Genomic DNA, 11,538 nt, shown 5'->3' on the forward strand with positions numbered 1-11,538 from the left:
GATGCCGCCGCTGCTGCTCGCCCTGGGGCCGTGGGCAAAGGAGCCCCAAGTCCGAGGCCGAGTGCAGCCCCCCGGCAGCGGCGTTCCCCAGCCCGGACGTGTCCTGAGGTCTCCGGCGCCAGAAGAGACGCCGGCTTACTCCGTGGCGGCAGAACTGATCCCGCCGGAGGCGAGGAGCCGAGCGGAGACTCGCTGTCCCGGGACAGCCCGCTTGCTCACAGGCTCCCGTTGCTGTGAGAAAGGACTCCTCGAGCTGCAAAATTGGTATTTTTAGGTCCTTGGAATAAAAATTGGATGTTCAGTGTGTCCGGCTGACAGTAAAGCACACAGTCCCACCAGCGCCCACGCGGCGGAGCTGGAGGGAGTCACCACTTGCCTTCAAGCTGGTTTGGTGTTCAGGTTTGTTTGGATTCATGATTAGGGTGGTTTTTTTTATGTTGGCTTCTCTTTCGAAGATCGGCTTCATCGTTGTCATCGGAGTAAAAAATAAAATAAAGTCAAATCCAACAAATAGGCCATTTTAAGTGGAATTAAAAACCTCTCCTTGCGAAAGGACGCTAGGAAATTCATCCGAGGCTAGATTAAAAAACATGGAGATATAAATATGGGACTACCTAAAATCATCAAACAGCATCATTCCTCTTGGGTTTTTCAACCAAGTTTCGCTTGGTTTGCCAACTCCTCGCTGGGCGCAGCTCTCCGATGGCGTGAGCCCGCGCCGAGCGTGCACATTTGGGTTCTTTTCCTATGGGTTGGACTACTTTTTTTTTTTTTTTTTTAATTTTTTTTTTTTTTTTTGTGGTTGTTGTGTTTCGCTTCGGTTTTGCCTATTTACTTTTGTTTTCTTCTCCCCCCACGCCCGAGGAGAAAGCACCACGAAGCAACGCCGGGCTGCGGCGCTGCCGAGGGTTGAGGTAAGATGGGGCCACGGCGGTCGCCTCCGTCTCAGATCCAGCGGCTGTAGGGGCCCGTCACCTTGGTGTAGGCGTAGGAGGACACAGTGATGGCGGAGTTGGTGGGGATGGCCACCGCCTGCCGCGTGGGGACAGAGTCCCTCCTCTCCTTGCTGGGCGTCTCGGTCGCCAACGCGCCGCCCCACTTGCGCTTCTTGGCAAAGGCTTTGGCGTCCGGCGGCAGCCCCAGACGCGCCGCCTCCTCCTGCCGGGCCCGAGCCCGCTCCGCCAGCTGCTTCACCTTGGCCTCCCACAGCGCCAGGCCGTGGTTGGGCTGGTTCAAGTTCTTGTGTTGGTAGAAGACGAGGGAGATGCGGGTGGGGTGGCAGCGGTTGGGTTTCTTCAGCGGGGTGGTGGCGTGGAGCTCGCGGCGGGCGCACTCGATGAGGATGGAGCCGTGGGCGGGCGCCACGGCCACGCCGCCGATGTTCTCATCCAGGAAGTTGTGCTCACTGTCCGACCATTCCTCTTCCTCTTCCTCCTCCTCTTCCTCCTCCTCTTCCTCTTCCTCCTTCACCGCCTTCTCCGGCAGATCCTCCTCCAGGCCAAAGGGGTCCCATGGCTTCTCCTGGCGGGGCCCTGCCACCCCCTTCTCACCCACAGCTGCCTCCCACGGCTTCTCCGGCAGCCCCGGGCTGGGTGCCGGTGTCCTCCGCTCCTCCACCTTCACAGACCCCCACGGCTCCTCAGGGAAGCTGGGGAGCCCTGGCAGAGCTGAGCCGAAGCCCAGCGACCCCAGCAGGCTCGGGGTGCCCGTGCCGGCCAGCACCGTCTCCCCCAGCTTGCAGGGGCTCCATGGCTTCGGCAGCAAGCCCGAACCTTGCGCCGCCGCTGCCGCCGGCTCTCCCGCCAGGACGTTGGACCACTGCTTCTCCGGCGGCGGCAAGCGCACAGCGGCATCGAAGGCGCTCAGCTTCTCCCGCCCGCCCGAGCCCGGGGCCAGCGCGCTCCACGAGCCTTCGGCCACGTTAGTCCTCTCAGGGGAAGCCGTGCCCTGGGGCGCCTTGAAGGGGCTCCACCGCTGCTCCGGCGCCGTGCCGTGCGCAGGGACGGCCGGCAGCGTTAAGCCAGTGCCGGGCACGGCCGCAGCACCAGGAAGGGGCTCGATGGCAGGCGGGGGGTCTGGAGGCTCCTGCTTGATGGGCCGGCTGTCAAAACAGTTCTGTGCAAATGACGGTGCCTCCTCCGAGCCCGAGCTAGTCCTGTGCGACCCGGCCGTTGCCGCCGCCGCTTTCTGCTGGCTGGCGTAGCGGTTGGCTCGCTCGTAGGTGCGCTGGTGGTGGTTTTTGCTCCGCACGCTGTGCGGGATGGGCTCGGGGAAATTGGAGTTCCCGTAGGTGTGGTTGAGGTTCTCCTGCAGCGCTGAGATATCGGGCTTCTTCTCGTAGCCATTGCTCACCCAGCTGCTCCCGCTCCTCTCGGGCGCCCCGTAATTGAGAAACTGCGAGGGGAACACGTGGTTGCTGGAAAAGCCGTAATACCCGAAGGAAGGAAGTGCGAACTTGGAGTGAAACCCGTTCACGGAAGGCAGATTGGGCTGTGCATAGTAGGAATGGTAAGAGTAAACACTGTTCATGCTGTACGGGTCGGAGGGCCGGCAGCTGCCCAGCACCGAGTAGCTCTCCACCACCGCGTTGCCGTTGTACTTGAAGGCATTGTAATGGCTCTGGGGTTCCACCTTGATGGAAGGTTTCAGCGGCTGCGGGGGTATCCCGCCTTTCAACGCCATACCTGTGGGACAGCACACACAGCCCCCATGATCTGCCGGCCGAGAAACCACCGGAGGGGAGCCAGGACCCCAGAATCGTTGGCCAGACTCAGAAATCCCAGAGTGACGGGTCTGCCAGCCAACTGCAGAGGCTGGCATCACTTGCCACCACCTGGCGCACCGACATTGATTCACACCTTTGGGAAAACCCAGGTGGCACAGACATGCCATCCACACACAGCACCACAACACAGCTGCCCGAGAAAGTCCCCAACCACATCCCCATCCCCCCACGCGCTTTCTGGGCGGCTCGGGGCAGCAGGACCTCACCTCTGCCCCCGTTACCTGCATTTGGCTGGAGTGTGGGGAGCTCGAGCGCTTCCTCCTTGATCTTCTCTGGTGTCATCAGCTTCTCTTTCTGCAGCTTCTTCCTCTCGGCAGCAGCTCTCCTGGCTTCCAGCTGTCGCTGCCGGCAGGACTTGGCAGGCTCGGGCAGCTTGCGGACCTCGCGGGGGAAGGACGTGAGCACCTGGATGGCCCCGCTGCCCACCTTGGCGTTTTGGTTCTCCTCGCTGCCAAACTCATCTGTGCTGGACATCTTGTAGAGGGGGAGGACGTGCAGCTGCTCATCTTCAGGAATTTTCCCCACCACACGATTGTCTTCCTTCGTCAGCGTGCAGACCTGGCCAGAGCAGGTGCTGTCAGTGGGATGCTGATAGACGCGGCCCGTGCAGGACAAGCCAAACCTCACACTTCTCCCCCACAATGACATGAAGCCACACCAGCCTGGCATCCCCTCAAGCCTGCTCCGGTCCCCAGCCGGTTTTTGGAAACCTCCCATGGGGTTTGGGTTGGACAAAAGTAGATGCTGGTCCCCGTTAGACCTGAGCAGCTCATGTGAAGTGTGCCCATACCAAAGACCTGGAGTCACGAAGGGGGGACAACTGGGGATCCCAAATTAGGGGGGAGCACCCCGAAAAGCCCTGCCCAGTGCCTGCTTACCACGGTGCAGCCATTGTAGAGGTTATGCTGGTCCTTGTGGGCGTGAGCACAGAAGTCCATGCACGCCGTCACTCCCGAGAATGGCCTCCCCTCCTTCAAGCCCAGCCGGCAGTCGATCGCCACATCCTCGTTCATGACCTGCGGAAGGAGGAGCTGGTTACCCAAAATCCCCCCGCGCCCACGCCAGGTGCGTGGCCGCCGTCGCCAAGGGGTGGCATGACCAGGACCTGGTTTTGGTAGGCTTGCGGCGCCAGCCTCTTGTAAAGCGGAGCAACCTCGGTGGCCAAGTCCTGAAAGCTTCTCCGGAGCAGCTCTTCCTGTGGTAGGGAAAAGAGGAGGATGTTACCCAGGGTTTTTGGCAGCAGGGATGGAACTGGAGACAGAGCCCACAGACACCACACAGCACCCAACCCTTCCCACGATAGCCACCACGGCACAAAGCATGTGGCTTAAATTCCTTGCCAGGATTTGGCTGTTCAACCTCCAGTCTTACTGCCTGTAGTGCTTTCAGTCGCTCGACCAAAGAGCCCTCTGGCTCTTCCCTGGGATTTCTACAGAGCCCCCGATTCGTGCCCCCTTTGCCTCAACTCTCTAGCCCATAAAATACCCCACAAGGAATCCTATTTCCAGAGCCCTGAAAGGAAAGGAGCTCCAAACCACCCCACTCCACCCACATCACCCACCTCTTTGGGATTGTCTCCCACCAGCCTGAACTTGCGGGGAGTTTTGCTGCGGGCGTATTTGCAGCCGTTGAAGTACATGCTCCAGGAGCAGCCAAAGGAGAAGGAAGCACCGCAGGTGTTGGGGTCCTTGCCTTGGCACGCGCAGGTCCGGCTGCGAGAGGACACGGCAGAGAGGTGTCAGCCGCCGGCACCGCACGGTGACGGCAGCTCTGGGAATGGGAGGGAGCCCCGCATGCCGTTCCCCATCCCATTCCTGCATCCCATTCCACATGCTGTTCCCTATCCCATTCCTGCATCCCATTCCACATGCTGTTCCCTATCCCATTCCTGCATCCCATTCCCCATCCCATTCCTGCATCCCATTCCACATGCTGTTCCCTATCCCATTCCTGCATCCCATTCCTACACCCCATTCCCCATCCCATTCCACATCCCGTTCCCACCCCGTCTCCCCAGCCCGGGCCGCGGTGCTGGTGGGACTCACTCGTCGTTGAGGCCGCAGCGGCGGCTGGTGGGGTTGCCGTACTTGGTGAGGGTGTCAGTGAGCTCCTGGTACAGCGTGTCCCCCAGCGTGCGGGGGATGCCCTCCCAGGCCAGGATGAGGATGATGATGACGGCGTTCTGGCAGTGGTGGCCGGCCCGGTGTCGCACCAGGCACAGCAGTTTCTCCTCTTGGTTGTGTCTGCGGATCACCTGGGAAAAGGACGGGCCAAAGTCAGACCGCTCCGATAAACACCTCCCAGGGTGGGGAGAATCCCACAGGTGGGTCCTGGATGTCCTGGGTGCCTTCCCAGTGCTGTGTGGGGGGCAGAGCTGGGCACGTTCCCATGGCTGCATTTACCCCTGGGCTTTGGGAGGCTGGGGGGAGCTGCTGGCACTGGACACGCCATTCCACAGGGGCCAAGGCTGGGAAGCCCCAGGGAGTTTCCCTGGGGGTGGACGCAGCTCTCACTTCCTCCTTGCCAGCCACAGATCGAGCATCCCTGCCCTGCACGCTGTGGCCACAGCAGCAGGGCAGCTCTGGGTCCCCAGGCGTGGAGGGCACGAGCTCAGGGAGGCTGCAAGGGGGACCAGAGGCACTCACCCACTTGGCGATGGGGCAGCCGCGGGAGCTCTTGCCCTCCTTGCCCGTGTAGATGACCTTCTCGATGCGGATGGCCTTGCCCTTCTCACCGTACCTGCCGAGGGATGGCCATCAGCACCACAGCCCCCACGTGCAGGAGAGCCCCACCGGCCTTCATGGGCCCCTCAGGAGCCCCAGACACCCTCACCAGACACCACCCACCCTCACCAACACCCATTCACTCTCACGAGTCCCCACTCACTCTCTCAAGCCCCCACTCACTTCCTCAAGTCTCCACTCACTCTCTCAAGCCCCCGTTCCCTTGACAGGACCCCCACTCACCCTCTCAAGCCCCCCTCTCCTGATAGGAGCCCACTCACCCTGACAGGACCCCACTCACTCTCTCAAGCCCCTGTTCCCTTGACAGGACCCCACTCACTCTCTCAAGCCCCTGTTCCCTTGACAGGACCCCACTCACTCTCTCAAGTCCCCACTCCCCTGACAGGACCCCACTCACTCTCTCAAGTCCCCACTCCCCTGACAGGACCCCACTCGCTCTCTCAAGTCTCCACTTCCCTGACAGGACCCCACTCGCTCTATCAAATCCCCACTCCCCTGACAGGACCCCAGCCCCTCCTGCACTCACAGCCCCTGCGCTGGGCCCTCTGGTGAGAGGCTCTTACCGCTCCTCCATGAGCTCCCGGATGGAGGCCACGGTGGGCCCCGAGCCCAGGTGGGTGTAATACGGCCCCTCATCCTTCTCCACGATTTGCTCTGCAGACACGGGAGAGGGGGACAAAGATTTTGGGGTTTGCATCTTTGCCAGCTGCCCCAAAGGATTCCAAACACCTGAATTCCCTCAAACCAAACTCTTCTGCACTAAAAATCAAGGGTTTGTTAAAGAGCAACTCCTCATTCCCTGCTCTGGAAGATTTTGCCAGCACTGAAATGCTGCTGGGGAATGGAACCCTCACCCATTGACACCCACCCCTTTTTGGCACCCAAAACCCACCCTGAGGAGCCACCCTCCAAGCACCATGGCAGTGACCATCCAGGGAATCTGCTCTGGCCACTCGAGCTCTGCTGAGTGGGAGATTCAGATTCCAAATCCCCTCCTCATCCCGGACCCACTGCTCCCCACCAGCTCGCACCCAGGGCTCCTGTCCAGAACCTCTCACAGGCACCAGCCCAGCTGGATGCTGCCAAAGCCATCCCCAGGTTGATCTGGGGACAGGAAACTGTTGCTGCCTGCTTCAGGCTTTCCCAGAGGATTTGGGGATGCTCGTGGGATCCCCTGAGCGGGCTGAGCCGGTGTGAGGAAGGAGCTGCTGCATGGGGGAGAGGCAGAAGGATGAGGGGGCTACAGGAGAAGGATTTGGGCTATGGGAAAAGGATATGGGCTACAGAAAGAAGAAGAATATGGGCTACAGGAAAAGGATAACGGGAGAAAGATGCTGGGGCTGCAGGAGGATCCTGGGACTCTAGGAGAGGGGAGCTGAAGCTACAGGAGTACATTGGGGCTATGAGAGAGGGATACTGGGGCTACTGGGAGACACTGGGGCAGTGGGAGGATCCTGAGGCTTCAGGAGAAGGATGGTGAAGCTGTGGGAAAAGAGTGCTCAAAACACAGGAGAAGCATGCTGGGGCTGCTGGAGGATTCTGGAGCTTCAGGACACTGGAGCTACAGGAGGATCTTGGAGTTAAACGAGGCGGATGCTGGAGCTGCAGGAAAATCCTGGGGCTGCAAGAATAGGATCTTGGGGCCTCAGGAGAAGGATACTGGGATACAGCCCTGCAACCAACACCCCCTCACACAACAAAGCCCTGGGGGCTTCCAGGGCATGAAGGAGCCAGCGTGGGAAGCGATGGATGCCCCAAGCAGTGCCAGGGTGCAGGGCAGATCCCCAGCACACGGCGATGCTCCAACGCAGCTGAGCGGGATGCAGCCAGCACCACGGTCGGGGTTGATCTGTCTTTGCATCCCTCTGCTCTCACTGCCCTGATTTTCATTCCTGTCATGTCCAGCTGGCCGGGAGCCAGGCTGAGGAGAAAGCCGGGCTCAGCTGGGCTGCAGCTGTCCAGACAGGGATCAATACGGGACGCGTGGAAAAGGCTCATTTTATTACAGCCTCCAACAGCACCGCACCCAATAAAGCACCAAGCCTGGCTCCTGCTGCATTTCTTTCTCCCACAGCTTTTCCTTGAGAAAACAGAGAAGTGGAAGGGGGGCAATCCCCCCTTCCCCAGCCCCTAAACAAATCTTTTCCTGGCAAACTCCGAGACTGGGTCTGAGTGGTTTCAGAAAAGCTTTCCTTCCTCTCTGTGGAGTTCGGGCTCATTCCTGCTGCCATTTACAAGCAAATAAATAAATAATCATAAGCCCCACTAATAAAGTGCAGCTTGTGCTTAGCCCAGGGCCTTCTCTCCCAACAGTGGGGGGGACATTTTTCCAGCTGGATGCCCCAAATCCTCACCCTGCTGCTCCCAGAGGAGCGCACAGGTCCAGTCTAAATACTGGGGAGGGAATATCCAGCTCCCCACACCCAAATGGACGTGGACTGAAAGGACTGGGCAGGAATTCTCTAGGACTTGCTGTAAAGTCTAACAAATGTCAACACACACCAAAAAAAAAAAAAAAAATCCACAAAGAAAACCACAAATCCAAGAGTTTGGTGATTTTTCAGTGCATCCCAGTGGGACTGGCCAGCGAACAAGGCGGCATCCCAGCAGCAAGTATTTCTCCAGCAGTAAGCACAAGCATCAAGACAAAGTTTAGGTTACTCAGAGCAACCTGAACCAGCTAATTTGGCTGAAAATACCAAGAATAACCAGGTGAGAGGGGGGTTTAGGTGGGTTTTGGCACTGTGGCCACCATGGATTCATGGGATTCAGCTGGTTAAGGTCAAATAAAAGGAACACACAACAGTCCTTTAGTTTTGCTGCTCATCCAAACCCCCCTTGGCCCCAGCACAGGCAGTGGCACCAGTGCCACCCCCGCGGTGACGCAGGCAGGCACTTGGGATTTCCATCCAACTGTGAAAATCAGAGAGGAGAAGAGAAAGCAAAAGGGAGCTCCACAGCACTGGAGTTTCACCACGTGAGCCCCTTACTTCCCCAGAAACAGGGGCTTCACTGGCCCCACGGCTTCGCTCCATTACCTACCCAGGACCATCCTGCCCTGCAAAGCCACCTCCTCACTCTGCCACCCTCAAAGCCACCTCCTCACTCTGCCACCCTCAAAGCCACCTCCTCACCCTGCCACCCTCAAAGCCACCTCCTCACTCTGCCACCCTCAAAGCCACCTCCTCACCCTGCCACCCTCCCCAGCAGCCCCCAGCGCGGCTGCTCGCTCACCAACGCAGTCACAGGTGGGGAATTCCGCCTGTGCCCTCTTGGCCGGCGTGTCCAGGAGGCTTTTGGTCGGCGTGTCCAGGTATTTCAGCGGAGACTCCAAAAAGCCGCTCAGGGTCGGCGTCAGCGGCACCTCGTCCTTGGTGGGTGTTCTGTCGACGTCGTCCACGTCTGGGTTTTGGCTTTCCTCAGAGTAAAAACACGTGGTAGACACCACGGTGATAGCACCAGAAGACTCGATTTTGATCTGTTTGGGGGAGCGGGCAGTGAAGGGTGGCTCTGACAGCGGCCCCTTCCCTGGAGAGACACTTTTGGGTCTGGCTTGGGGAGCGCTGCTCGGAGCCGGGGCGGCGGCGGCGGCGGCGGCGGTGGGGGACCCTTGCGGGGCTGGTGCTGGCCCCCCCGGCAGCTCGGCAGCCCCAGGGGCGAGAGGGGCAGGTGTCTCGGGGGGCGGCAGGTTGAAATTCTCCCCAAATTCGGCTTCAAATTGTCGGATGAGCTCTTCCAGCTTGTCGTCCACCATGATGGGAGCCGAGGTGGCCGGCGGGGCGGCAGCCGGCGCTTCCTCCGAGCCAGTCAAGCCCGCCGGCGCCAAGTGAATTTGGGGGCCCCCACCGGGGGCACCCCTTTCCTGAGAGTCGGAAGCCGGGGGGACGCCGTCCAGGGGGTTTGGTGGCGGGGGGCATGCGGCGGGCAGGGGTAGTGCAAGAGGCTGGTGCGGGAAGGCTGGCGGCGGCTCCGTTTGCATCTCTTCGGCGGGGGGTTCGGCGAGGGCTTCGGCGGGCGTCCGAAATCCCTCCAGGCTGATCTGCCAGAGGGGTGGGAAGAGCGGCTGCGAGTCCTTCTGCTTCGCCTTCTTGATCTGCACTTGCTTGCGGAGAGGTTTGGCCGGCGGGGGCTTTTCAGGCGGCGTTTTCTTCTTCTTCTCTTTGGGCTGCTTTTCGAAGGGCTTGGAGGGCGCGGCCGGGGTGCTGGGAGCCCACCAGCCGCTCGGCCGGTCCGGGGGTGCCGCCGCCGCTGTCAGGCTTTGCTCGAGGAAGAGGCTGCGCTTGTGGTGGAGATGCTGCTGCAGAACCAGCTGCGTCTTCTTGTGCAGGTCAGGCTCCGGCGGTGCCGGCGGCAAGCGGGGGCCGCCCGGCGCTTCTTTGCTGGGTGCTCGCTCAGGGGGTTCTGTTTTGGGGGCCGTCACTTTGCCAGCCGTCGCTTCGGGTCTCTTGAAAGCAGCCTTGATGTAGTCGTCAGCATTACCTAACAGCTGCTCCAGCTCTGCCATGGGGTCTCCAGCCCCCGCTGCCCCCTCGGCCTCCAGCCCCCAGGCAGCCGTGAAGTTCCCCCGCGGGGGTGCCGCGCCGAAAAATGGCTCAGGTGCTGCTCCCGGCTCCGGCGGGTAACGGGGCTCATCCCCTCTCTGCCACGCGGCCCCCGATGGGCCGAGGGGGCCGGAGCCGAAAGGGACGGAGGGGGGCGGCGGCGGCGGCTGCCCATCGCCCGCGGGCTGGGGCAGAGCGGCTGAGAGCTGCGTGAGGGCTTCGATGGCTATGGCGGTCTGCAGGCTGATGTTCTTCTCCTTGGCGATGGTCAACGCGCTCTGGGAAAAGGGGAGGCCATCGGGCGGGCACGGCTCGGCAGCCTCAGGCACCGGCTGGGGGTCAATAGCACCTTCTGGGGGAGGAGGCGGGGGGACGGCGGCAGCGCGGGGCCGCGGTGACGCCAGCTCTTCTCCGAGAGCCGTCTTGATCTTCTGCTCCAGCCATTCCAGGTAGTCGGGGCACTCGGGGCCGTCGCAGTTGCAGTTGGGGGGCTTCACACCGTGCTTGGCCAAAGCCAGGGCGGCCTTGAGGGCGTGCAGGTCCTCTCCCCGTGGCACCCCGTCTGCCGAGCCCAGCCTGCCCCGGCTCATCTCTGAGTCAAACTTCTCGTACAGCAGAGACGGCGACCCTGGCGGTGGGAGCCGGTAGGAGGAAACGGCTTCGGCCACCGCCGAGAAGGCCACCAGGTTCCGGACGTCTTCCAAGTGGGCTTTGCCAGCGGCGGGCGGCTGGCCCGGCGACCACCCGCTGGGCTCCATCAGCGCGGTACCCCCCGCCTCCGGCCGGCCCCCATTCACCAGGCTGAGCCCGCTGCCCTCGTTCAGCCGCCTTTCTTCCACATAATTAATAGGCCCTTCTTCCATTTGGCTTCTGCTGGGTCCATCAACCGCGTCACCCGCTGAACCTGTCTGTTAGGTGGGAGAGAGAAGAGATGTGAGCATCCCCACGTGCCATCACCCCCAACCTTATTTCTTCCCTCTGTTTCCTTTAGTTCCCCTTGTCCCTGTCTCTGTTTCTGACTGGGGAGGGGCGGGATGAAGACACAGACGAGCCACTCGAGAATCCGATCTCCGCCGGCAAAGCCACGCGGGTTTTGGCCGGCCGAGTGAGCAGCGGCTCAGCCTGGAAGGCGGCCGCTTTCCCCCGGGCCGGCCCCGTGCCACCCACGTCCCCACCCCACCACCTGCTTTCGAAATTGCTCACGGGACCGTTCGGGATTTCCATCACCCGCCGAGGGCCACGCGCACGGGGTGGGACAGGGTCCCTGGCTGCGGTGACACAGTTTGCTCCGGTGAAGGAAGCGGCACAAGGAGGAGAAGGGGGGGTTTTTGGAGCTGCGCCAGGAGCGAACATCCTGGCCGGGAGCAGCCGTCCTTCGCCGGGGGCTGAGGCACAGCAGGAAGCCGCCGAGTTGGCTACGCTGATGCCAGGGGCTGCTTTCACCTCAAATAACCCGGAGTCGGTATCA

General features: G+C 61.2%; 1 protein-coding gene across 1 annotated transcript; it reads right to left on the minus strand.

Annotated features, from left to right (window-relative positions):
- Positions 1–821: 821 nt before the first annotated feature.
- Positions 822–10,933, minus strand: TET3 (tet methylcytosine dioxygenase 3). The gene is made up of 9 exons (XM_040087731.2): positions 8,764–10,933; positions 6,093–6,183; positions 5,431–5,524; positions 4,831–5,039; positions 4,347–4,497; positions 3,891–3,980; positions 3,664–3,801; positions 3,007–3,343; positions 822–2,684 (listed from the first exon to the last, which is right to left on the minus strand). Exons 1-9 carry the CDS (start codon positions 10,931–10,933, stop codon positions 946–948), a joined length of 5,019 nt encoding a protein of 1,672 aa, XP_039943665.1. The 3' UTR covers positions 822–945.
- Positions 10,934–11,538: the final 605 nt, after the last annotated feature.

This window comes from Hirundo rustica, chromosome 28, assembly GCF_015227805.2.
Source record: "Hirundo rustica isolate bHirRus1 chromosome 28, bHirRus1.pri.v3, whole genome shotgun sequence".
Taxonomy (NCBI): Eukaryota; Metazoa; Chordata; class Aves; order Passeriformes; family Hirundinidae; genus Hirundo; species Hirundo rustica.

What these genes read in the sequence shown, in the direction of transcription:
- TET3 (XM_040087731.2), bottom strand. Translation starts at nt 10,933, where the DNA reads ATGGAAGAAGGGCCTATTAATTATGTGGAAGAAAGGCGGCTGAACGAG. An exon ending in TGGGAGACAATCCCAAAGAG is followed by an intron (nt 3,981 to 4,346) that starts GTGGGTGATGTG and finishes TCCCTACCACAG; the next exon opens with GAAGAGCTGCTCCGGAGAAG. An exon ending in CGCAAGCCTACCAAAACCAG is followed by an intron (nt 3,802 to 3,890) that starts GTCCTGGTCATG and finishes CTCCTTCCGCAG; the next exon opens with GTCATGAACGAGGATGTGGC.